Source organism: Harpia harpyja, chromosome 21 (genome assembly GCF_026419915.1).
Source record: "Harpia harpyja isolate bHarHar1 chromosome 21, bHarHar1 primary haplotype, whole genome shotgun sequence".
In the NCBI taxonomy this organism is placed as follows: Eukaryota; Metazoa; Chordata; class Aves; order Accipitriformes; family Accipitridae; genus Harpia; species Harpia harpyja.
In genome coordinates this window covers 6,988,642-7,013,236 of record NC_068960.1, presented here as the reverse complement: position 1 = coordinate 7,013,236, position 24,595 = coordinate 6,988,642, and the positions used below count along the sequence as shown (strand labels likewise).

The 24,595-nt window shown below is 48.2% G+C and overlaps 1 protein-coding gene across 1 annotated transcript in view; it reads right to left on the bottom strand.

Moving 5' to 3' along the window:
* ADAP1 (ArfGAP with dual PH domains 1) overlaps positions 1-23,343 on the bottom strand; it is a 62,524-nt gene extending 39,181 nt beyond the window's left edge. Inside the window, exons 1-3 of the mRNA XM_052772929.1 lie at positions 23,027-23,343; positions 12,281-12,411; positions 10,829-10,920 (exon numbers count right to left, since the gene is read on the bottom strand). Of these exons, the coding sequence (XP_052628889.1) occupies positions 10,829-10,920; positions 12,281-12,411; positions 23,027-23,111 (308 nt within the window). The 5' untranslated portion in view covers positions 23,112-23,343. The remainder of the gene's footprint in view (positions 1-10,828; positions 10,921-12,280; positions 12,412-23,026) is intronic.
* Between the last annotated feature and the right edge of the window lie 1,252 nt (positions 23,344-24,595).

The following is a 24,595-nucleotide window of genomic DNA, read 5'->3' as shown; positions in this document are numbered from 1 at the left end:
AAGAAAACATGATCCAAGATACACTAAGGAAGAATCCAGAATCATTAATTCTTCAATCAAAATACGAGTGTGATTTAAAAGTCCTCCAAAAATTGCATTGTACAGTCTGGAGTCAAGGGTTTCTTCTGTTTGCTGTTGGACAACAATAAATCATTTCCTTGTACATCCAATTTTATTGGAAACTTTTTTTAATAACATTTTCAGATTTAGCAGAATAGCCTGTTCCCACCCACCCAATCAGCATCTGTACAAAATTCCCTCAGTATATGAATGATTTTAAACCTAATTTCCTCAGACTATATTCTTCAGTAAATGGGATCAGTAAATGAAAAAGCCAACAAGCTGCATACAAAAGAAAAATCTTTGCCCTGAAGCTATCAATATGAAAGCAGAAATTAGGTATGCCTTGTGCGATGCATGTACACGATGGCCTTTCAGCAGTCAAAGCTGCAGAGATATTGTCTCCTTGTCACGCATGGACAGCTATTCAAAAAAATTGTGATGTGTCAGGTTAAAATTATACTTGTAACAACAAGGGAAAGCCCAGCCCAAGGATGGGTGAAACTTGTGACTCGGTGAACACGAAGCTTGCTGCAGGGTGTCACACACCTCCCAAACACGGAACAACAGGAATTCAAGTGAGAGGTGACCTCTTCAAAATGAAAGGGACATTGGACAGTCATAACCCAGGCCCTAGCCAACCTCTTGGAAGGAACTGGGGTGTGAAAAGTGAAAAAGCCTCAAAAAGACCAGGAGAACATGGCTGGGTAAGGATGCGAGGGCTGAGCCCTGTGGAACACAGGACCTAAACACCGGAGGGTGGTGAGAACCCACCTGGCAGAGCTCTTCCAAACTCATAGCCTGTACTGCTAAGTCTAAGAAAGAAATCCAAGGTGTGTGGCAGAAAACATGCCTATTACGAAGTCCTTTACTTTTCATGTTGAAAGCGATACCAATGATTTATACACCAAGACCTTAACTTCCAAAAAGGAAAAAACACCCCAAAGATTATAAATACTTTTTTGCTATTGTATTTTAGCATGAGTTCTGGAACTAACGAAGTAGTTTAGATGTAGAATAAGCTAGAAATTACTTCAAACCATTTTTAACTGCACTTAGTTCTTAATTGCCCTAGAACCTTAAATAGCCCAAGCAGGCAGAAATCACACGCAGAAATAAAGACATGTGTCATCGCAGCTTCACAGCAGACATTTTGAAGTGGCCTACACTGATGACAGTAAAAGATCCCCCAGCATTGGGCGTGCTCTGTAAAACCCATCACATTTCAACACATCAACTTCTCCGCCAATGAAAACTCTTGATATGGCTAATTACCTTTTCTTTTTTGCTGACAATACAAATTTAATGCTATCTTTTCAGCAGACGCATTCCAGAAATGCTCGAAGAAGATAAGTGCACTAACATTGCTTACGAAAATTCATCTGCAGGTACAGCAAACACATTCATCAAATCTGCAAGACACTATTCTAATGACAACTGTGGCTATAATCAGTTTCCTGGCAGTAAAGGAGGAAATAATTACATATATTTTGTCCCACCCATTGTTTTGTCTCCTTGGTTGGGGCGCCAGCCCTCTCCCACGTGGCTCAGGGAGCACCATCGCTTCCTTGCACCCAAAACTCAACTGTGAGTTTCTGCTGTAACAGAAATAATGCACCAACTCTGCCTTTCCCCCTTCTGTTCCTGTTTTCATGACTGATCTTTAGTTGTTACACACACATCTGCAAGTTTGACTGTGAACTCTGAAGATGAACACCCATCTCCCTTCTGCTGTCACCCTGTGGTACGCTCTGGTTTGGGTACAACCCATCTTCAGTTCATCTCAGGAGGTTCAGATCATTTTGTAGAAGTATGCGAGGGGGCTCTTCTAGGTTGAGCAGGATGCTCTTTCTGGATCCAATATCCACAACATGGCAGCCTGCAAACGTAGAATACTGATGACCCAAAAGGTAACACTTAATTGCCTGTTTCTATACTTCTGCCACTCATCAACAAAGCTACCAAAATTTAATCATAGAATCAACATAAATGCTTAAATTTGTTACCCTTCTTGCAATTTTTCCAGCCCGGCTGCTGCAGACAGCTTGTTATCACCGTAGCCAAACTTGGACCATTTCAACAAGATGATTAGGGATTTAACTAGAAGGAAGCAAATTCACACCACCCTCGGCTCCAGCTGACTTCAGTGGATTCAGCAGGAGCTGCAGCTGTTCTGAGTCTCTGAAAGTCAGCCTTCCAGTACGAATGCTTAAATACAGTATAAATTAAGGTTCATGTGCAGCAGTGGGAAAACACTCTTGCTGTATAATGCAAATACTACAACAGATACACTCTGCTGATCTCATGCCTTAGGGAACACCGCTCTGCAGTGACTTATTTCCCATGACGCTGTCAACAGCGGTGGTTCAATATCACCACAGCTTTTGTGCAAGAGAGCGCAAATTGGGCAGCCGGGAGGCACCTCACCCAAAGGGCTATCCTGAGAAGCTGCAACATGCTCTCGATGACCTCCCCCAGCATTTGGGCCAGAACACGAGTGGCTCCGATGGCAATTCCCACGGCAGACAGGACTCCAGCCGTGCCGTTTTCCTAGCTCACAGCAAGCACTTTCTCACAGCTCACATGTTCTTCCCTTTTCCTTATCGTCACAAGCCCAGCCTCTTTCAGAAATAATTTCCCAAAAACCAAGATACACCAAGAGCAGCCCACCGCTAGGACCACTCAGCGCAAGGCCAGTAGCTGCATCTTCTGCTCCAGTGGTTATTTGTAGAAAGCAGAACACCTCCAGCAAAAGAAACTAAAACAAAAACCCAACAAGGATGGTGAGGAGTCTGGCATCTCCCTTCAATGCAACAGAGAATTTGAGCAGGGACTTGACCATGCTCACTCTCCTGGACTGGAGGCAATCCTGCCATAAAAAGCTGCTTTTGAGTCTGGTGTTAAACCCTAGTTTCACTGGCACAGCTTGGATGAATTTAAACAGGAGCAGGAATTTGTCCCGATATCTATGGGATCCGAGAGCAACTGGAGGGCAGGGACCATCCTGAGGTCCCTCAAGCCACACAGTCTTCTCCACCATTTTCAGTGGACTTCAGACCTGATCTCCATTTCATTTTAAGTATGCCTTCAGGGGCCTTTTAAACATCTGTTGCTGTGTTTTAGTTGAAATGTATTTTTCCTGAGGTGAATATGTATGTAAATAACCATGGGCGGACATCACATGCCGAATACCATACTCTCCATCCAAACCCCGCCTTTGATTTTGACAGGAGTTCTGTGAACAGAAAGGACTGTAGCAACAGACTCATGGTATTTTACTGCATTTCTGGTGATGGGATAACGTAGCAAATATGCCGTTTGTGTTTGTTAGAAAAATATAAGTGCATCATTCCTAAACTGCAGAGATGCACAAGCTTTTGGGACGAACTCCAAAAGCTTTAACAGCCCACCTAAAGTCTGGCAGGCTGCTGGTTACAGGGAATGTGTCATTTTTTTTTGGCAATTAGAACAGAAAGGTCTTTGTAATTATCAAGATAAAAACCTGGGAGCAAATAAAAAAACCCCACACCACCAAAAAATAAAACCCTAAGGAAAAACCACATTTCCAACAGAATAAGGGAAAATTCATCCCCAAAATGGAACAGAACTGGGCTGCACTGGGGAGGCGGCAGGTCCAGAGGTCAACAAAGCACTGCCAATGCCAAGAGCTCAAAATCTCATTTTAGGTAGTTGTTCGCTTGCCTGGCCACCCACCTGAAAACAAGTGCTCTCTGTCAAAGGGCCAGCACGGAAGGTTCAGAAGCAGCCAGTGGAGCAGTTTTATCTTGGTCCCACATACTCAAAGCCTTTCATTCACAGCAAAAAACACCACAGGAAAAGCTGTTCAAGAGGTTTAATATCAAATTGTGGCTCTGTGGCTTCATTGCGCTCTACGGAGGTGCTGGCCAGCCAAATTTATAGTCTCCTATTTATTGTTACCCAAGACCCTCAGCTGGGCTGGCTTTCCTAGGACGCACTATGGTGCATGCACCACAGACGCTGCGTGGCTGCTATGGCTTTTTGGAGACATACAACAGACAAGAAGCCCCAGCTAGAGGTGAAAGCAGCCCAAAAAACATCAAACACCATCTACTACTAGCCTCTAATTGCATCTTTGTGAGCCACCGTCAAGTCCAACAAAGACAAAAGAAATGAATGTCATCCAGGAACACCATTTCCAAACCCCAAATTTGTAGCTTCTGGAATTTGTCAGAGGTTTTTCCAGCAAAAAACAATCTGCTTTCCTCAGGCAGCTCTGTGGACGCAGCTACGCCAAGTTTCTGTCAAACAACTGTTTTAATGAAATTTTAAGTCCGAGTCCAAATTTTTGCTTAGACTGCAAGGAGAGCCACTGCAGCGTAGACTAAAAGCCTGTCTAGCTTCACACCCCGCCTACACATCTTTTCCTATCTGGTAAGTCCTTGCTGTGAGGACTTGCTTTTAAATGGCTTTATGGAGGCATAAGACAGCTGTGGGGCTTCCTCCAGGCACTCTGTGCATCGTCCCAGCTTGAAGAACCCCAGGAGTGATCTGCCATCCACCCCCCAAGGCCAGTGGCCAACAGCAAGCTTCTGGAGGAGAGCTAAAAGACAGGGGGTTTGGCTATCAAGGCATAAAAATCTCGCATTATGGATTTGAAGAAGTTAAAGCTGAATTTGAGTATGCAAAATCATAACATGCTTAATTAAAATGCTAACTGGTTCCTTTTTCATTTGGTTGTTTTACACACACGGTCCAGTTCACCACAACGCTATTTTTCAGAATGGTTAAACACAGATTAAAAACATGCAGGAAACAGCCTGTGTCAGTACTATCTTAACCTTGTAGCAATTTCCTTTGGAAATTAAAGGAATTGATATGAATTAACATGCTTACAAGCTAACAACAAAGAGAAAATGAACAACAAGCGGAGAAGACCCCGTGGCTGGTTCGGACTGAAGAAGTGGGCAGATCTCAGGCACTCGGCTGACGGCAGGGCGATGCTCAGGCAGAGACTTGCTGAGACCGAGTGCCCAGTTTGAGCCACCACAGGAGGCTCCACCACTTGGGAACTGATGAGGAGCCATTCCGAGAGGCCACACTGCAGCACCTCGAGCTTTACACCCAAGACATCAGGCACTTTTGCAAGCCATGGATGTAAAATCTGAAGACCCTTATTAATAAATAGGAGCTGGAGCAAAACACTCAACTTTACCCCTCTGGACATTAAGCATTAAAGAAGTTTATAGATAAGGTACCAGCAAAAAGAGGAGACAGAGGAAGAGGAGACCAGGTGAGAAGTTTGCATCGTTGACCATCATTACGCCCCGTGCATGGGAGGGGGCCAGACTGACCTTCAGACACCAGACTGAGGTGGTGGGCTCGGTAGCTCATCTACCAAATGAGCCAAACTTTAAGTGATAAAGTAAGAAAAAAAAAAAATCCAGGTATTTACTACGTAATTTCCTCTCTGCACATTTTAACTGTGCCGTAATACAAGCCACTTCTGCTAATAACTGTTCTTCTTCAGATGACTGTATAGATGACTTCTCAATATGTGAGCCTTACTGGGATACATCCTCTCTCTGACTGATGTCTCATCGCTTTCCAGATAAGACAACCACCCAGTACAACTCATGCCATTTCATTCTGCCCCATTTTTCCTACCAAGATACTCAAATGTACTGGCAGTCAGGATATTTAAGTGTTCTGCATAAGGAGCAGATGTAGCTCCCACTTACCCAAGCACAGAGAGAGGAGCAGAGCAATGCACTGCAGCTCATATGCAGTTCCGCAGAATGATGCTGTGTGTTCCCGAATCAAGCAAAAAGGCAACAGAAACTGCCATCAAGTATTGGGCAGGGACACGGATGTATTTTCAGTACTGCAAAAGCCCAGTAAGCGCTTGTCTCCATCTTCTTCCATCAATTTTCAGCCAAGCATATGACTGAACAAAGCCTTTTTCTTTTTCTTTTACTCAAGAGTGATGCTACCCCTGTTGCTCACTGGTGACTCAAAACTCAACCCTGTGCTTGCAGTGTATCTGCCCCAGAAAAGGCTTTTTTACAGCTCTCAGTCCGCTGCCATGGTGTACGAAGCTGGGCCGTGACCACTTGTGAACATCCAAAGAGGGTTTTTGCGGTTTAAGTTCCTCACCCGAGGCTCTCTGGGCCAACGCTGCGGTGGCGTAGGAACATCCCAGAGTCTGGGATTCATTTCAGCCGCGGGGACTCCCCAGCGGTACAGAAGTTGGCTGCTCTGCTCCTCACTGCTCCTGATGCGTGGGCCAAGTTACTGGCAAACACAAGATGAGAGGAGAGGACAGAAGGGGATTTTTTTTATTTTTGGGTGGGTGGGTTTTTTGCCTATGCACAGCTGGTAAATTTTCCCTGGGTAATTCCAGAGCACCCCTCCAACTTCTCTAACCTTCGCCAAGTGTCTGACAGAGCCAGGAAGCCACAATGGGGTTTCTGGAGGATGCAGAAGCCAGATGCAGCAGGCAAACACCACGTATTTCCCAAGGAGTCAAACACAACATCGTAGGCAAGAAGAAAAAAGGACAACCTGGCACTGCAGCACTTCTTCCCTCTTGCTCTGAACTTTGCAATTCTTCAAGCAACCAAAGTAGAGGGATTGCAGAAGTAGCATTATAAAATTAAGAAGCTTCAAATGAACAAACAGCCTGTCCTTATTACAGCTCATATGTTAGTGCCCTGCCACGCCAAGTCTGAGGGCAGCTCCCACAAAGCCTGCCCAGCCGCTGCAGCCGGCCAGCACGGGTTGTCGTAATTAGAAGCATCAAAACCTCTTGATGCTGCAGAATGTGGGCCGGCACACAACGGCATGGTGCCAGCGCTGGATGGAGGTGTCATCCATCGCGATGTTCCCAGCTTACAGCCCTGGGTAACAACAACTCATGCTATTGCAGTGACTGGACTGCAGCGAGGTGGGAAGAAAGCTAAATATATACCCCTTTAAGAAGCAACACTCCCCTGCTCTTGTTTAGCATGCATCTGTTCAAAGGCATAGAGAACCTCTAACTAGAGGAAGAAAAATACAACCTGGCACACCATCCTCAAAACATTCCCAACATGCAACGTACCCACAGCTGCTTATACTGCAGCAGTGTCAGAAGGAGATCTGTTACTGCAGGTGGTCGCATCTATCCCAAGGCACCCTGCTGCTATTGCAGAGACCCAGCAGTGCTGGTCCAGAGAACACCTACATGAGCAGAGCTCCAGGCTCAGTTCAGAAATCAGGGCATCCAGGCTGAAAGTTGTCCCAGTGCAAAATATGCACAAGTTGGGAGGACAAAAGGGCCAGAAATTGGTCTTCCAGCCGCTTGCGGGAAGACCAGCCTTGCCTCATCCTCCCAATCACTCAATCCATAAATAAATAATAAAAAAGAAACAACAACAAAAAAAACCCCTTAACCCTCCTGCTCCTGTTTCTCACAGGTTATAAGCCCAGCAACCTGCCTCTCCATCAGCTATCGGGAAGGGCTGTGGATAGAGCGGCCGCCCCAGCGCCAGCACGGTCCCCGTGTGCTCGCAGACGGCTTTGACAGGGCTGCGGTTGGAGCTCAGCCACAGCTCGCAAAGCTCCCCAGAGTGCGACTGCACCGCAGGATGGAGGAAGAAAAATATTGTAGCGGCAAAGCCTGAGCTGCACTGTCAAAGGAAGCCAAACCAACCGAGCACAGACCCAGCCGCAGACTTTTCTGCCAGCCCGACAGCAGAAGGAATGAAAATGCTTGTGGTCTCTAAGCTGCCTGAGCTGCAGGGCAAGCTTTCGCTATCTCTCGCCCTGACCCGTGCAAGGACAGTCGGATACAATCTGCACGGAGACCTCAGGACGCCCCAAGCTGCAGAGGGACCTGCCCTGCTTCCAGCCAGGCTCTCTCAGCACGAGCTCTGCATCCCCTCAGGCAGGGAGGGGGCACGGAAAAGAAGCAGGACTCTGCTCCTTAACAACTTGAATCTCAAATAGGCCCCTGTCCTGTAAGGACAAAACAGCAGCTAAGGCTGGAGTGCAACATCTAGTTGAATTTAACTAAGACTTAAGAGTAAACAACATTAAAATCCCCTAGAACTGTGTTTCTCCTACCAATGACAACTCAGTGAAAAATCTTGCTTCTCCATCCTTAACACCACAAGTACATGCAAGTCTCAAAATGGCACAGCCGACTGCTGGGATTTTGGAGCTCAGTGATACAAACGTGGTACTGGATCCTCTCAGGGCCACGACAGTTCATGAGAGCTGTCTGTTCACCGAGGACGGCATCCACCTCCCCGCTGCTGGCAGAGCCAGCAACTTCTCCTGCCACCTGGGTAGCGTGCAGAGCTTGGGGCACCCTTCTTCCTTGTACCAAAGAGACGCTAAGGAGAAGGCAAAGGAAATAAGCACGAATAACACTCTGCCAAAAGATTTTTTTTGTTTCAACCCAAGTCTGTGGAGAAGCAAGAGGGAAATTATCAGTGATTTTCCTTTTGTAGATGCACCATCTTAGGAAGTGCAATCTATTTAGACAGCAAGATGCAAGAAGCGGTTGATGCACAGGGATGAGAAGGATGCTAAAGCCATCTGCAAGGGGCACCACATGGGGACATTGAGACATGTATCATAAAACTCTGGCCACCAAATCCTGCAGTACCAAGATACATCTGTCCTTGGGCTGCCAGCTCTGCTGGTCAGGGGAGACAGAGGCAGGATTTCATGCATGGAGATGGATGGGTGAACATCGTGTCCACAGCGTGAAGAAAAGTAGGAAGCCTGGCCTGTGTTAAGTGGAGGAACAGCAATCCTGTTGTCTGAGTGCAGACAGGCAGGAGCAGGCAGGTTTTGTCCTTGACTGTCACAAGGCAAGTCCCCTCCACCTCCTCCAGCCATCGGGTTTGAGGCATTACTTTTCCATAATGAGTCCTTACTAAATCACAGCCCTGATCTTTCAGATCTTCACCCACACGAGCACTTCTGAGTCCTCAGGAAACCCCACATGAAGCATCTTCCCCACCTTCCCTAAGCCAGGACCCAGGGGTGATGCTTGAAGACCAGTTCAAGGTGGGAAGAGAACCTGAAAGGTCCCAAACTCCCAACATGGTCAAACATATGCAGGCCCTTCTGTCTCTCTGCTTTGGGATAGACAGGGTTAAAAACAAAAAAAAAGTCACTTTGCTGAAGCTGTTTTTCTAAAATGAAGAAAAAAAACCAAAAACAAAACAAAGGTGCTGCCATGTTCAGCTGCATTTGCACCACCTCCTCCCCTGGACTGCAGGATCGCTCCAGTTGGGAGCACCTTCCCGGTGACTTCTCCTTGGGCTACCTCCCGTAACAGCAGAGGTATTCCAGGAATAGGAAAGGTAAGAGGTTGGGGCTTTTTATCCTGGAGAAAAATAATCCTAGCAAGATAATCACAACACACTCGGAATGTGCCCTTCCACAACACACGGTGGCTTTGCCAATCCTCAAATCATTTCTGTACTTGTAGGAACTGTGGAAGCCGCTGCTAAAAGCCATTTTAGATCAAAACCAAGAACTGGGAACATTGCATAAATGGATGCTTTTTTTTTATTGTCAGGTCAGGCAGCACCACTCACACCTGGGCCTTCCCAGTCATAGCATTTGAGCATCATCAAGTAGGGGGTAAGGGGTGCATCATTGAGATATTTCACAGGCACAACAGGTGCCCTCTCTTGTCTTTACTATAAAAGGCTTTTTCCGTGACATAGGAAGACAATAACTCTTCTTAACAGCTATTACAAGAAGATTAAAAATATAGATAAAGTCACTTCAAGGATGAGCACAGGTACTCATGAACACTTTGGCACACCTTCAGTATGATTTCAGATTTAGGGAACACAGCAGAGCCTTCCTACCCAAAGGCTAACATCTCACACAGGGAGCCCTACAAACCCTTCCAGTACTTCTGTTTTGGGCACCTCTTATGATGCCCGAATACATCATCTGGCTGCTCAGAGCCTTGCACACCATTTTCACACCACCGACCCACACCTCCCTCTTCAACCAGTGACACCCAGTTAAAGCAGCAATATTGAGAGGCATCTCGGGGACCAGTACGCACTGGTTTGCTAATACTAAAGTACTGGCTCTGGAAATTATGCTCTCCAGACCCTCTGTAAAGACTGGTTTCATAAAGATACAAAACCCCCCGGTACTCTGCAGGATTGGACCCTAAAAAACAATTTCAGTTCATCATCTTGCTCCCTGGATGGTACAGCATATTCTGGCTGCTCAGCCTTCTTGGTCTACAAAGTCCACCCCAGCTTACTAGGGAGGTTTACTCTACGCTGTATGGGAGACAATACCTTTTCACTTGCCTTCACGGAGGAGATTGTCATTTAGGCAAAAAAAAGAAAATCCACCACCTTGGCACTAAAACTCAGCATTTTTGCATTACAAGTAATCTAGCATCTCATATAGCAGATAAGCAAGTTCTGTTTTGATGCAGAAGGGCTGTTTGAAAAGGCAGAGGAAATCAATGGGTAGAAATTGGAATTTTTGTAGCCTTAGAAATTTGGAAGAGTCTGGGGAACAGACAAACTATTGACTTGTCTGCATCATCTCAACTGTACTTATTTAATAAGATCCCATACGTTGTATAAACTCCACCATATGCGTGCAGAAGAAAAAAGATTTTCAGTGCCTTTTATAAATGAAACCTCCTTTGTGGCTAAAAAAAAAAAGAGTATCATGCTAAAACTAAAATATTACAGCCACTGCAGCTGCACAAACAAATAAATGCTGTTTACCAGCAAAGGTATTTACTTACTGACAGTCAAGAAATGTTGGCTTGTAATAAAACGGTGGCATTTTAGATTCATATTTTGCTTTTGCTACATTGTTTCCATTCGAGGCCATAAACTGTAAAAAGAGAAAAAACACAAAGAATTAAAAAATGTTAACGGTATTTCCCTTTGTCCTCTTTTGCTTCTACAGAGTAATAAAATTATTAGGATGGGGCCTCTGTTCACTTACTGAGAATTTTCCCCAGGACCGTGCACAGAAGGGATGCTGCAAAGACTGTGCCTGCAAACCAGGGCTCAGAAATTAATATTGATTATTATTGCCAGGGCTCCCCCAGCTTAATACGATGCTGGGGACAGGTCCACATCGCAGTCACACATGCACGATCCCCACACGAGCAGAAGGCAGCACGTGATGGCATTTCCCAGTCGCAGGCATGGGAATGAGATGGCTCCCAGGGAATCCAGCACAGAAATTAGGTAACCAGAGGCCAAAACCCGACGCCAACTTTAAGACTCCGTGTGTTACAGCTCCAGCAAGGTAGTCTTCAACAATATGCCCGTTGCTTTGGATCACATCACTTGTTCCAAAAGGATAATTTTATTTTTGCAAAACCATGCCAGCAACCTCAGAAAGGAGTTTGAAGTATTGAATAAATAAATAAATAAATAAATAAAAATTCTATCTGCCCTGAGAGCCCTCCTTTCCTTCTGATCTCGTATACAAACGGCCAGTTGAGAACTCTGCAAACAAAACCACGTATTTCCCTATTCATAAATTCTATTTAATTAAAGTCATTTTATAAGTGTAAAAAACCCACTCTTTTCCAGGTAGCCATGCTAAATACGTTTTGTCTTGTATCAAATGCCAAGCATACAAGCATAACAAGCAGCTAAGCTTTTTCTTTTTTTTGGATAAAGATCAACGTCTGGTAGCGTTCTTCACGCCTTTAAAGACACCAATAGTCAAAGCAGATAGGTTTCCTGGGTAGGCTTGCCTTTAGCAACAGCACCCAAAACTAGGCAGGTATGTGGCATAAACAGAGAGAACTTGTACTGCGAGGGTTCCGTTCTTCAAGATGTGAGTTTAAGAGTCTTCACTGCTAAGTGGAACAAAGCCAGAAATAGCTGAGCTGGGCAGGGGTGGTAGGCTAGAGATCTAGTCTACTGGCTAGGCTAGGCTAGAGGTAATGTAAAAAAACAGGAGAAGACAATTCATTTAAAATTAGCAATTTCTACACACTCTAGTTCATTGACATTTTTATAGGGCTGGGGGAAACCCTCACAACTTCAAGAAATGGCTATTCCACTTTTCAGTCAGCATCAAGGACCTCATTCCCACATTCAGGAATTATCTAGATGTGTTTTCTGAAATCACATTTGTTGTGGCATCTTTAGAAAGGACTCTGTTTTACAGCTTTGCTGGTAAAATGCAGCAACCCAAACTCACTGGTACTTCAAGTCTCAGATGCACGTACCTCCACTTGAGCATCATCCCAGTCATCCAGACGGACCGACTTCACTTTGCTGACTTGGGGAATATTACGATGGATTCCTGAACAATTCAAGCAGATGAAGATCCCTAGGCTGTGGGATGCCCAGTCTGGGTCTGAAAGCAAGAAGGAAAGAGAGAATTGCACTGGACCAGTCTATCAGATTTGGCGCAGGAGGAAGGAGAGATGGGGCAGGACAATGCACGGCATGGCAGGGGAGTTCAGGAGTCACCAGGTCCAAGTTCCCTGATTTTAAAGACATCAAATAAATATACAAGAAACTAGAGATATGTGCTAGTTTATATTGATAGCAATACAAATTAAACTAACAATTAACAGATTTGCAATCTCAAGTGCAGCTGTTATTCATAAAAACCCAATATACAGACAATTGCATACGCCCAAGACCTCCAAAACGCACTCCACGCTCACAGGAAGAGAAAAGGTTAATGTCCATCTTTCACCAGCAAATCCCACCTAAGCGCTGCGTGGAACAGAAATTGCACAATTAAAACAAACAGCTCGGGGAAACCCCTATGCTGCTCCCTTGCCTTGCTATGTTTTATTTTATTTTATTTATTTTTTACAGTGGGAGTGCTCCACAGAGAGTCTTTCCTCCCACAGCTACAGCTGCCCAGCAGCACAGCCCTCCATGCCAGGAGGTTTCCAGCCCTTGCCTTAATGGAAAAATGCTGCCAGTGGCAGCTCTGTACTTTCTCTGAGCAAAACCACGCGCTGTTTACAGCCCAGAGCTGACGTCTCGCACAAAGCACTTTAAACACAAGTCCCTCGCCTCCAAATTCCTCCTCGGGAGAGGCACTGCCTGAAGCACAGGGAGAAGGAGAGGAACCGGAGGAGGGCAGGGGCTGGGGGCAGGACACATCCACCAGTGTCCCTAGTGCTGCCTCCCTAATAAAGCCGATACAGGGATCTTTGTTTGAACTCCGACTAGCAAATGTCAGCGCCCGCTATTCCAGCTGCGCCCCAGCAGAAAGAGCTTCCTTGCAAGTCACCAAGTCAGCCACTAAATCCTCCACCTCCTCCCAACGGAGGTCCTCTGGCCCCATCCTCCCCCAAACCCTCACCGGTGGGACCCCCCCGGCCACCCCATCGCATCGGGCTGTCAAGGGGTAAGGGCAAGTCTTCCCTTCTCACAAACCGTCGTCACTTGTTTACTCCCCCACAGTAATTACACTAAACATTCGCTCCTCACAGCGCAGCAATTATTTATAAAAAGCAAGGGAATGTGCTTTCTCCTCCTTATACATATTTAATGGTCTGGCTATGTCAGTGCAGCGGGAGCGGGCTGGCGTGGGGCAACGCAGCTCCTCTGCACGGGGTATCGAGGTCTGCTACCAGCCCCTGCCCGTGGGGACGGCCACCAACCTCCCCCAGCACACCCCAGGGAAGACAAATTCGGCTCCCCACAGGTGGTTGTGTTCAGATATAAACCTAAGAGCTAAATGGGCAGCCTCATCGGACGCGGCTGGGTGCCCACCCAGGAGAGAGGAGAAAATTCCCAAGCTGTTACAAGTCCCGTCAACCGCAGCTCCCTTGGCACAAGGCTGGGACCAGCAGCCGCAAATAAAGGTGGGGGGGGTTTTTTTTTGTTTCACGTGGTCTCCCATCCTCATGCGAGGCCATGACAACTACAGCTCAGGTCTGGCAAATATCAAACCAGTCAAGTTGATCTAAGCACACCACAGCAGCAACCACGTGCTGCCCGCATCCAGCCATGCCCGTGAGGACACGGGGTGCTCTGCCCCACCAGCCCCGACCCCCCCACCCTCACCCCACTCCAGGTGACTCGGCTTCACACTACACCCGAGGTCAGGCACCCCCACGTATTCCGATCGCAAAGATTGCTGCCAGTTATCGGGTTATAGGGTGGCAACAAGAATCAAGAATTTTGCATGCTCACGCACATTTCAGTGCTTTAACTCCTCATGTTGTCCTCTCCCATCTCCAAACACGCGGCCGTCATCAAAGCCTGGGACCTGCCAAACTTCCTACCACAAAAATAGTCCGAGGTGCAGCACTGCTGCCCCAGGGTAGCCCAGGACCACGAGGCCAAACGATGCGAGTCGGGCAAGGTGAAAGCATCAGGGTCTCTTGCTGAAAAACCCATCTCTGACTTCCACGCAGAGGACCAGGCACAAGGAAGGGCGAGAGGGTCCGGAGGACAGGGTGGCCACAGAGAAGTGGCAGCAGTGAGGAGGAGGAAGCCGTGGCAGTGAAGTTTGGAGTTGTGAGCTGATGTGGCCACCGGCTCCCTGTGCTCAGCGCAGCCGCTCCACAATAACTGTGCTTCAAGCCTTCCTGGTGTAATGAGATTTGAACAAAGCAGTGCCCAACTCAGGGAAATGGCTACCAAAGCATGCATGGGCCTCCACAGGTTTTATCGGGAGCCCTGACGCTTGTTTTGTGTTAACAGATTTATCTTAGGCACGCAGGTGGATTTCTTCATATTGCCTGCAGCTTCCTAGACTCAGGTTTCCAAAGTCCTCTTGGAGAAGTAACCCCTCCGCTGCCTGCACTGCTGTGTGCAACAGGACCAGGAGACATCACACCTTCCTCCAGCCAGGGATGAGGACACATTTGGTGGAGGAACATCCTGCAAGAAGATCCTCAGGCTCAGACAGAGGAGACTTCAACTCCAGCGGACACCGAGCCAACTCATACCCAAGCCATCTCTTCTTGACATGGGTAAACAGACCTTCAAGCAACGAGTTATTTCAATCACAACTGGGGCTTTCAAGCATTCTGCTCGCACAAACAGTATCTTCTTTAGACAAGACTCTTAAACATGCTTCCCCCCTGCTCCACACCATGTCAACCCATGTCTAATAAAGAAAGCAAAAGCTGGACTATATCATAGAATCACTATGCAGGGTCACACGTGCATGGTTTCCAGAAGATGACAGTACTTCAGAGGAGCACACAGAGATGATGGGGTCAGTGGTGACCCAACCCTTGGAAGGGAAGCTCTCAACTTGTTCAATAAAACCACACCTGCAAGCTGTCTCCTCCTGGTCACCTTCCTTTCAGTGTTTCCTCTCTTGCCTAGACCCAAGCTCCATGTCCATCCAACACCAAGAGCGTCCCACACAGCAAACTTCGAGGAACACCATGATGGAGCTGCGCATTTCACTTGACTCACCAGACCTGATACTAGCAGCTTGCATTGCTGCCGTATATTAATAGCAACTTCCTCTTCATTGCTCTTCTTGTTTTAAAAATGCATATCTCTTACATTCAAAATCATGCGGCAAGGGTGGATGGAAGAGTTGTAGATGCTCAGCTGGTTGCGTGCTGCTTTCCTGTGACAGCCACAGCCCAGAACTACACAAATTTGGCAATTGGTTTTAGTGCCAAAAGGAACACCAGGCAGGAGGAGAGTTCAAAGGCCTCAGGCGCTGAGTTAGTCCCATCCAAAAATTTGCTTAGTAGCAAAATCCCCCAGAACCAACCGATCTACCAGGGGAAGTCTCTCTTAAATGTCACTGTTACAATAATTTATTAGAGATGTCTCATGGCACTTGCTCTCCTGGCTGAAGACATCTGACTGAGAAAACAAGCCAGCCCAGGCCTCTCCCAGACTTTAGCTGAAAGCCAAAAGGAGTTTCTAAGCATCATCTGAACAAGCCAGAGGGTTACGGACCCACGCGAGCCCCCGGGCTGGTGCAACCCTGCGACACCCCGCGCCACCGCTCTGCCCGTGGACAGGAAGGAGGAGGGCGGAGGATTCACTGACTCCGTCTTCTGGAGGGCTCTGCCAACGCCGCTACCCCTTCTCACCCGCTCCCTGTACTTGTGGCACCATTTTGGAAGAAACCTAGCTATGAGACCACTACTCCCACACATCTTCTGCAGGAACTGGTGACAGATCCCCAGGCAGATGGCTGCCAGCCGGGGTGAGCACCCGCTTCTGCAGGGATGCTTTTCCAAAGCCCTTTTGTAAGGTTTGGGGCTATCGGTGGCTTCGGTGCTCCCCCAGCACATCACGGTCCCTCTCTCTTCATTTCTGCTCTCCAGCACAAACGACGTGAAAAATTCTCAGCTCAGGAACATGGCAGATAGCGCCAGCGATCTCCAACATCGGCATAATCACAGACTCCAACCCTTCAAATGACTGCGCCATTGCTTCAAGATAAGACAATATCTTATCAAGCACGCAAATAAGTTCACATAAGCATCTTCAGACGAGACAAGTGAGTTTTGGGGCAGCACCATTAGTTTAATGACCCAGTGACCCCAGGCTGTACGGTTGGCAAGCTGAGGTCTCCATAGCTAGGTGAAGTCCACCTTGCTGCTAGACACTTCAACAGCTGGAACACGTTCTCCATGCTGGACATTACTGGGGAGTTCAGTAATTTTATTTAAGCCATTTTATCTGGGCAAGGCCCAAAAAAGCGCACTGAAATGGCAATATATCATAATCTGGACCTTTTGGGCACTGCCCAAAAAAGATGATTTTTCTTTTTTTTCCTAAGCCTCCAGAGTTTCAAGCAAACAGCAGTGAAGCTTAATGAAAACTCTCCGGCATGCCTAAGTTCCACACAAATTACTTTCTTCCATTATTTCAAGCCAAAAGGAATAAAGACTAACAAGGAGCAAGGGGAATATTAAATCAAATACAGTGTTGTAAGTGCAGAAAGTCTCTTACCGTGCAGCATCATTGCTCCAGAACAACCGATGTCAGCTCTATACGGCTTTCACTGCTCAATGTGGTAGAGATTTATGGTCACTTATAAACAGATTATAACAACTTTCAAAATAAAAACTTGATGCAGCTTCATTTTAAACATTAAATAAATAACCAAAGCTAAACTAAACTCAGGAGAAGGGTATTGGGGTGGTATTTTCCCATCTCCTTCATCTGAAAGGGAAGGCACAGCCAGAGATTACAGAAGCATCCAGAGCAAATCTAAAACACTTGGGCAACACAGCTAAATACAGAAATTAACTTCCCCACCCAGCCCCTTTTGCCACCACAAGCCCCAGGAAAAGCCAGTGCAGAGAACAATGAATTCTGCAGCTTGAACCCAATGTTACTGAGCATAAGAACAGCCCACGGAGGGAAAAACAAAGGCTGGACCCAGAAAAATAATAAACAAGAAGAAACAACATAAGACATAGGACATATCATACAAACCAAAAGGAGAATAGAGAAGATTGGAAGTGTGACGGCAGTGGAATTTTTTTTTTTAAATAAATAATCAATATTTCCTGTATCCAGAATATAAAGATAGGGTTCCAGTTTGATAATTCCCTAGATGCATCAACCCAAGTAAAATCACGTGAAGTAGAGCAGTAGCAGGCTCAAAGTAGCCCCGCGGCAAGAGCAAGAACTCAAGAGTCTCAAAACTTACTCAGATGCCCCAACTCCACCTTTTGCCTTAAACCACAATTATCACTATATATAGCGCAGTATATTGCTGACCAAGACAAATATCTGTGAGAACATGGCCAATGCACAGCAATACGCATCCTCCAGCACACAAACGATGGCCTGACCCTTAATTAGCTGCCTGGCTGCATCCCTGCTACACCAGCTGGGTGGGAGCCGGTGTTTTGTTGGGATGGAGATTTGACAGATTTTTCTGATCTCTCTCCCCTGTTTGAGGTGATAAAGACTAATTAGAGGGGAGAGGAGGACCTCTCAGGGTAGGCAAAGCCTTTTTTACCCTGCACTAGAAAGATAACTCACGCCCTATGATACAGGATATAATCACAGGGATTTCAGTGCAATCAACACAAGCAAAAAGCCTTTTCTGCTTGCCACTCAGCTGCTGCTGATTTCCTAAATGCCCCAGCCAGGAGAACCTCGTGTTCAGCACTGAAGTTCTGTTGCTATTTACTTTGGGGAAAGATTAGGAGGTCAATAAACAGACCCTGGTCATGCATGTTTAAAAATAACAATAAAAGCCATTAAAACTGAAGCCAAACAGCCTCCCACCAACACTCCTCTCTAAGTAGGAAAATTTCTCAGTGAAGGCACTAAACTTGCCAAGGTCTTTTTATTCAGCTGGCAGGTCTCAGCAGCCCCCTCTGCTTGCTGTCTGCAGCCCACAACTGTGCTGCAACCCAGGCATCAGGACTGGACAGAAAACACCATCACATTAAACCTCCTTTGTTTCAAAAAGTCCTGCTTATGTTCAGGGAGAAGGGCTGGCAAATTCCCGTGGGGGGAAAAAAAAAAAAATAAAAATCACTATTTAAGTGAGAGGACAATGGAGGTGCGGGAACAAGTTTCCACTTTTAGCTTGAAAACGAAAAGCCCGTTTCACGCCATTAGAGCGGCAAAGCTCTGGAACAGCTTTCCAGTAGGAGGTAGTGGGGGCAAGAGAGAGAACTAGCTCCGAGGCAGAGCCCCATCGCTCCATGGAGGGGCTGGGGAGATGTCAGTGCAGATGACAGCACGAGGCAGGACCCGATGACTCAGTCTGTTGTCTTCCCGATCTGTGTTTTTAAGGACGGATGGTTGGATAAGGGAAGGAGAGGGTTGAGATCAAATCCTTTCAGTGCCCTCCTTAATCCTGAGCAAATCAAGCAATCCCCAGTACTTGTGTGTTTCCCTCTAATCACCACCCTCACTTCAGGACATCAAGGGAATGGCAAAGCTTCACCTGCTTTAGAAATGAGAAGATGCTGGGCCTGCAGGAAAGGTGTTTACAACCGCCTCAGCCACACACCACCCACCCTCAGGTTTTTATATATTCTGTTATACCAAATCTGCTTGGCTTTGCAGCGCAAAGCTCCGATACCAGAGTCCCCCCCATCATGAGCCTTCTGCTTTTCCTCCACCCTGTATCCCCCTCTGAGCCTCGGGCACAGAGGCCGATGTTACCCAGGGTCCATGTCCCAGTAATCCATCCCAAATAAGAGAGATGAAAGCGATAAAAACAAGCCACGTAAACTGCTGCCAGAGGGTTTAAACTGCAGGATCGCTTTGATGGGATTTCCACTTCTGTCTTCAGAGCCTCACTGTCCTCCTACAATGTAAAATGATTCTCGCTCCATGGAAACACAAGCCTAAGTCATAGAAAAATGGAGTAAAGAGAGAAATACTCAAGGTCTTGTTATGCCCTGAGATAACCATCCGTCTCATGATGTGAGGAAAGATTGCCTGAGACAAAGAATCATTTAGGAAAAAAAAAAAAAAAAAAGGCTGAAATGCCACATTAGTCTTGAAGAAAAAAAGATTATTCTAATACATGGAGAGCCATTACACACCAGCAATTCAGGGAGATTGCTCAGTTTGCACTTAAGACCGCATTTACCATGCTGTCTTCACTGTGAAAGCACATCTTTAAACCCACCAAAACAAACACTCTGCAAACCAACATCTAGGACCCTGACTCCAACACAGAAGTATGTAATGACAGGGGAACCGATACCCCAAATAACGACTTTATTACAGGGGCTCCTACCCCAGAATTCAGTCTCAAAGATGTAGCTAATGCAATCTCATTATTCATTACGGATGGATGACATTTTTGCAACTGAAACAGTTTTTATTCAAAACAGCCTTTCATTGCAAATTAAGGTTTTGTAAAGATACAATTAATAAAAACATAACTAGAAACTTAAAAAAAAAAAAAAACCAACCTGCAAGTGAAAAATGTAACCTCTCAGGTTTTTTTCCACTCTGATTTTCCATTTCTGCTTTAGCATCCTTTCTGCATTCCCAGCCGTCGTGGCCAGGGCCACTGTAAGCCTGTTCTCCCTACCTGAGACGTGCCCTCAAAATCTGGGAGGAGTTTCTGAAAGCTCTGCTTTTGCACAAGAGATTTTTTTCTGCCAGACACACACGCCAGTCCTGGGGAAGACACAGATCTGACCTTCCTGAGCATCACATTCAATACCATGTTCCACCCAGCTGCAAGCATACATATCCTGTGGACAAACCAGGGGAACACATGCCTCGAACACAGCAGCCTTGCTTGCAGGACTTGGCCACTTAAATAATCCTCAGTCACGATTAAGTGGCAAATTCTGGCCCAGACCCAGGCAATCAGCAGGTTTTGCCTAGATCTCCCCAAGGAGATGTGATGACCCTGCAGGGGATGAAGTTACTTACACAGCCTAGGAGGAAAAGCACTGCGTCCCCTGATGTTCCCTGTCCATCCCGAGCTTTGATTTTTTGCATGGTCACAGCCTAGCCACAACGATGCCAAGCTTTTTTTTTTTTTTTTTCCTTCCCTCTTTTGCATCAGGAACCCAGGCTTTTGTTACATGAGTATGTAATACCTGGGACGAGCTGTTACTTCAGGGCTATGGCTACTGAGCCTCACTCAAATGCCAAAATAGCAGGGAAGGAAAAAAAAAAAAGTTTCACTGACTGGCTGATTTCTAAAACAAATATTTGAAGAGCAAAAGGAAACCCAGCTGGCTTCCAAATACACGAATTATAGTGACTAACAGAGAATTTTTCCCTGTCACATTTCTGACCCAACCTATTCTTTGTTATCAGCATCCCTGAGCTAAATGGCTACCTCTTATCATAGATCCTGTATTAACTGGGGATTTCAGGGAAAGAAACACACCCACCTGAGAAGCAGCAATAATAAATCAGAGATCTTGACCTTTTGCTTCCCCCCCAGCTGTACCAGTTCAGCACTGTGACGATACACACATGTGGGAAAGCACAAGCACACCCTGCTTTCCTCGTCTTCTGTTCATTCCCCCACCCTCCCTCTTCTTTCATTCCCACTTTATTTTCTCTGCTTTGGTACCTTTCCAGTGTCCAGCTGTCCACCCAGTTTCAGCTCTCACCTTTATCTTTCTGTGCATCCCACTTCTCAGCAAAGAACATACTTGCACCCCATTCCAAAGGCTCCCTGGACACCTGTCCCGCATTATCTCATACCCAGAAAGACCTGGCCTGCCACACCTGCCCAGGATGAATAACAGAATTCAGCCTGAATATTTTATATATTATCTACAGACACAAGTTAAATAACTTATGCTAAGTAGTCCAGGGCATCTCAAGTTTATTGTCACTCCCAGGCAGATGAGCACATTACAGCAACCACGAGCAGCTCTCGTTTGCTCAAGAAACTGAAGTGCAGCGATCACGAAAAAAATTGGGTTGACAAACTGAGATCCAGTCCCAGGGAAGTAATGCTGTGACAGTTCAGAAGAGAGGCTGAACGGTATTAATATAGCACATCTTGTGTTACAAAAGACACTGGCCCAAATTCTCCCCTCCGAGTTTCAGATTCACTAAGACATCTCTGCATGCAAACGTCACCAAAAGCAAAATATGGTTTTGTTGTTTTACAAGCCCATTTGGAGCTTTTAACAACAACCCTCTTTCCCTGACGAGCTATTTTACTGACCTACAGCTTCATCTCCACCCTGCTGATGCTGAGAAACTTCCCATCTTGCAGAGGGGCTTTATATTACACACAGGGCAAGGGAGAATTACGCCATTGATCTGAATGGCCCAGGCTTGTAAAGTCCTCTCTGGGAAGGAATAATTTAGGCAGACACCTATTCGGTGAGGCCAAGCTGTGCTCAGCAAGATACCTCAAAGGTGGGTTGGTACAGTTAGACAGCAACACCAGCCAGCGGATGGGTGGGAGCAGGCAGAGCAGCGCAGCGCTGCAAAGCAGTTCACACTATGCAGAAAGTTCTTTGTCCTTTCCAGCTGGTACCAGGGGACACAACGCATCCGAAAGTGAACTGCAGTGTCCCGAGATGTAGATTAGGGACATAAAACCATTGGTAATGGTGTGAGCTGGGTGGTGGTGTCCAATAGATCTTGAAATCCGAAATAAATCAATAGCCAGAAAAATAAGGTTCAGCTGAACCATTGGGTTCTCTTTAACCTATAGAACGAGGGGCTGAAAAAGACATCCTTTCTCTGCACATCTTCAGAGCCATCCTGCCCAAGCTAATATAAATTCAGGTGTTTCTACACGGTGTATATGGTGATTTTTTTTTTTTTTTTAAACGGAAAGTTACTCGGTATGCAGTTCTCTAAGATTCTTTCTTCTCAACGGCAGGTCCCACCACACCACGCAGACTCTGCTCAGCGAGAGCAAAGCCTTTCCCACGCTCACACCCTGACACCAACAATTCACCACCCAAAGGGCGAGGAAGATGCCCCTAGCTCAGATTTTCTCCCTTCAGCGCTACGGACATTTCAGCCCCGTCCTCGGCACGGCAAGGCAGGCACCCATCCACGATCAAAGGTTGGTGGGCAGGATGCCCACGGCAATGCTTCTGGTTCCCCCCCCCCCATCTATTTGCTCACCGACAGGGCAAGGAGCAGCGACAAAACCCAGGCTGTTCGCGAGGGGACACGGAGGACAAGCTCCCACCCGGGGGGGGGGACACATAGAGCCCCCCAACCTCCAGCTCGCCACCGGGTTAAGGCCACCCGGGCTGCACTGCAGACCGCGGGGACCTGCCGGGGATGACATCAGCGCTGCCACGGCCGGGCGAGGGGAGCCTGGGCCGGGAGGGGGATGCCTCCACCGGGGCTGGTCCACGGGGACCGCCACAGCGCATCCCCAGCCCTCCGCCCTGCCCCGGAGCATCCCTACTGCATCCCCCCCCCCGGGGGTAAGGCAACCCCTCGGCGTAGCCCCTCGCCGTGCCCGGAGAGGACAGACCCCCCCCCCCCCCTCCAGACCCCCCCCCCACCTCCGTGCGGGCAAGTGCGGCCACCACCCGCGCCCGTTCCCCCCCCAGCGACCCGCCCTGCCCTTCCCTTCTCACCCGGGGCTGCGCAGTCGGCGCACGCCGCGTTCCCCGGCCGCTGGAGCAGCTCCGCCAGCGCTTTCCTGCTCCTCTCCTTCGCCATGGAGGCGGCGGCGGTGCGGGGCGGTGCGGGGCTCCGCTTCGGCTCCGCCGCCCTTAAACCAGCTTCATGGAGCGGGGCGGGGGGGCGCTGGCGAGGCCGGGCTGCTCCATACGGCCCCGCTCCGCCCGCTGCAAGGTGAACGGCTTCGGCGGGGCCGAGCCCCTGCCGGGCAAGGACGAGCCGCGGCGGTTTTAGCCCCGGACACCTTCTCGTCCCGTTGCCGGGAGCCGCAGCCCGGAGCCGCCCGCCCGGGTACGGAGCCGGTTCCGCCTTCCGCCGGGCCCGGAGGGGCGGAGAGGGGGGGGCTAGTGGCTTCCCTAAGCCGCTCGCCCGCGACCTCCAGCGGCCGCTCGTCGCCGGGACGCCCCGTCCCCGTGGGGGGGGTCCCCGACCATGAGGGCATCCCTCCCACGCACCCCTCTCCGGGTTGTCTCCGGCCCCGGGGCGCTGCCCATCGCCCAGCGGTCCCTTCCCAGGTGTAAGCTGGGGGGACCGGGACGCGCCCCGGCCTCGCTGCCCGGTGAGGGGATGCTCTCGCCCACGGGGGGGGAGCTGGCATGGCAGTGGGGAGGGGGGGGGGCCGGGGGTCTTCGCCTCGGGGAGGTTGCGGCTTGCAGCACCCCAGCCTTCGTCGGATGGGGCCTTGCCGCTCAAGCACCTTGGCGGGTTCACGAGCAGCGCTTTCGGGGCGCCTCTTGAACGTTAGCATCTTTTCGGGGTACTCGTAAACGTTTAACGGGTACCCACCTGCACTCCGAAACACTCCTCCTTCACCGCTGTCCTTCCAAGCACACATCGCCACAGCCTTCCATGTCTGCATCTTGGCAGGACTGTCCCCTGAGCATCTTCTTGCGCTTTTCACCCCCCTCCGTGGTGTCAAGGGAGAATCGGGGGAGAAAAGACCCCTGGGGCAGGGTCACAGCTTCCCCATGTCATCGTGGCTGTGTTGCTGGGACCGAGGGCTCCAGCAGCTCGTGCTTCTCCTGTCACCTGTGGGGCAAGGCTCCTGTCCTTGTTTTACCAGCTAAGGACTAGAGGGTGACTTGGGGGGGGTGATGTGGGAAACCTTTGGCTGAGGAGGGGTTCAGAGCTGTGCCTTGTAGGCTGCTGCCCTAGCCCCTCCTGAAACCTTCCTCTCAGGTATGGGTCACGGACATCTGCAATGCTGCTACGGCCTATTTGTGGCTCATACAGCTCTGCTTACAGAAACGTTTTTTGTTTTGCAAAGCAAGTTCCCCATTCAGATTGTCCATCTCCACTTCCTCCAACAAAGCAGAGCACCCTCCTGCAAAGCTCAGCTCACACCATTAGTGCTCCCCACGAAGTTCAGGGTGTGCACGAGTGTCTGCAGGAGGAGGGTGCCCGTAGCTCCTGGAAAACTTCCACAACCAAATCACCATCTTGGTCCTGCAAGCGTACAGACGGGAGCAGGTTCCAGGGAACACTTTGTGGGAGAAAATAGCGTACACCCTCAAACACGGGCA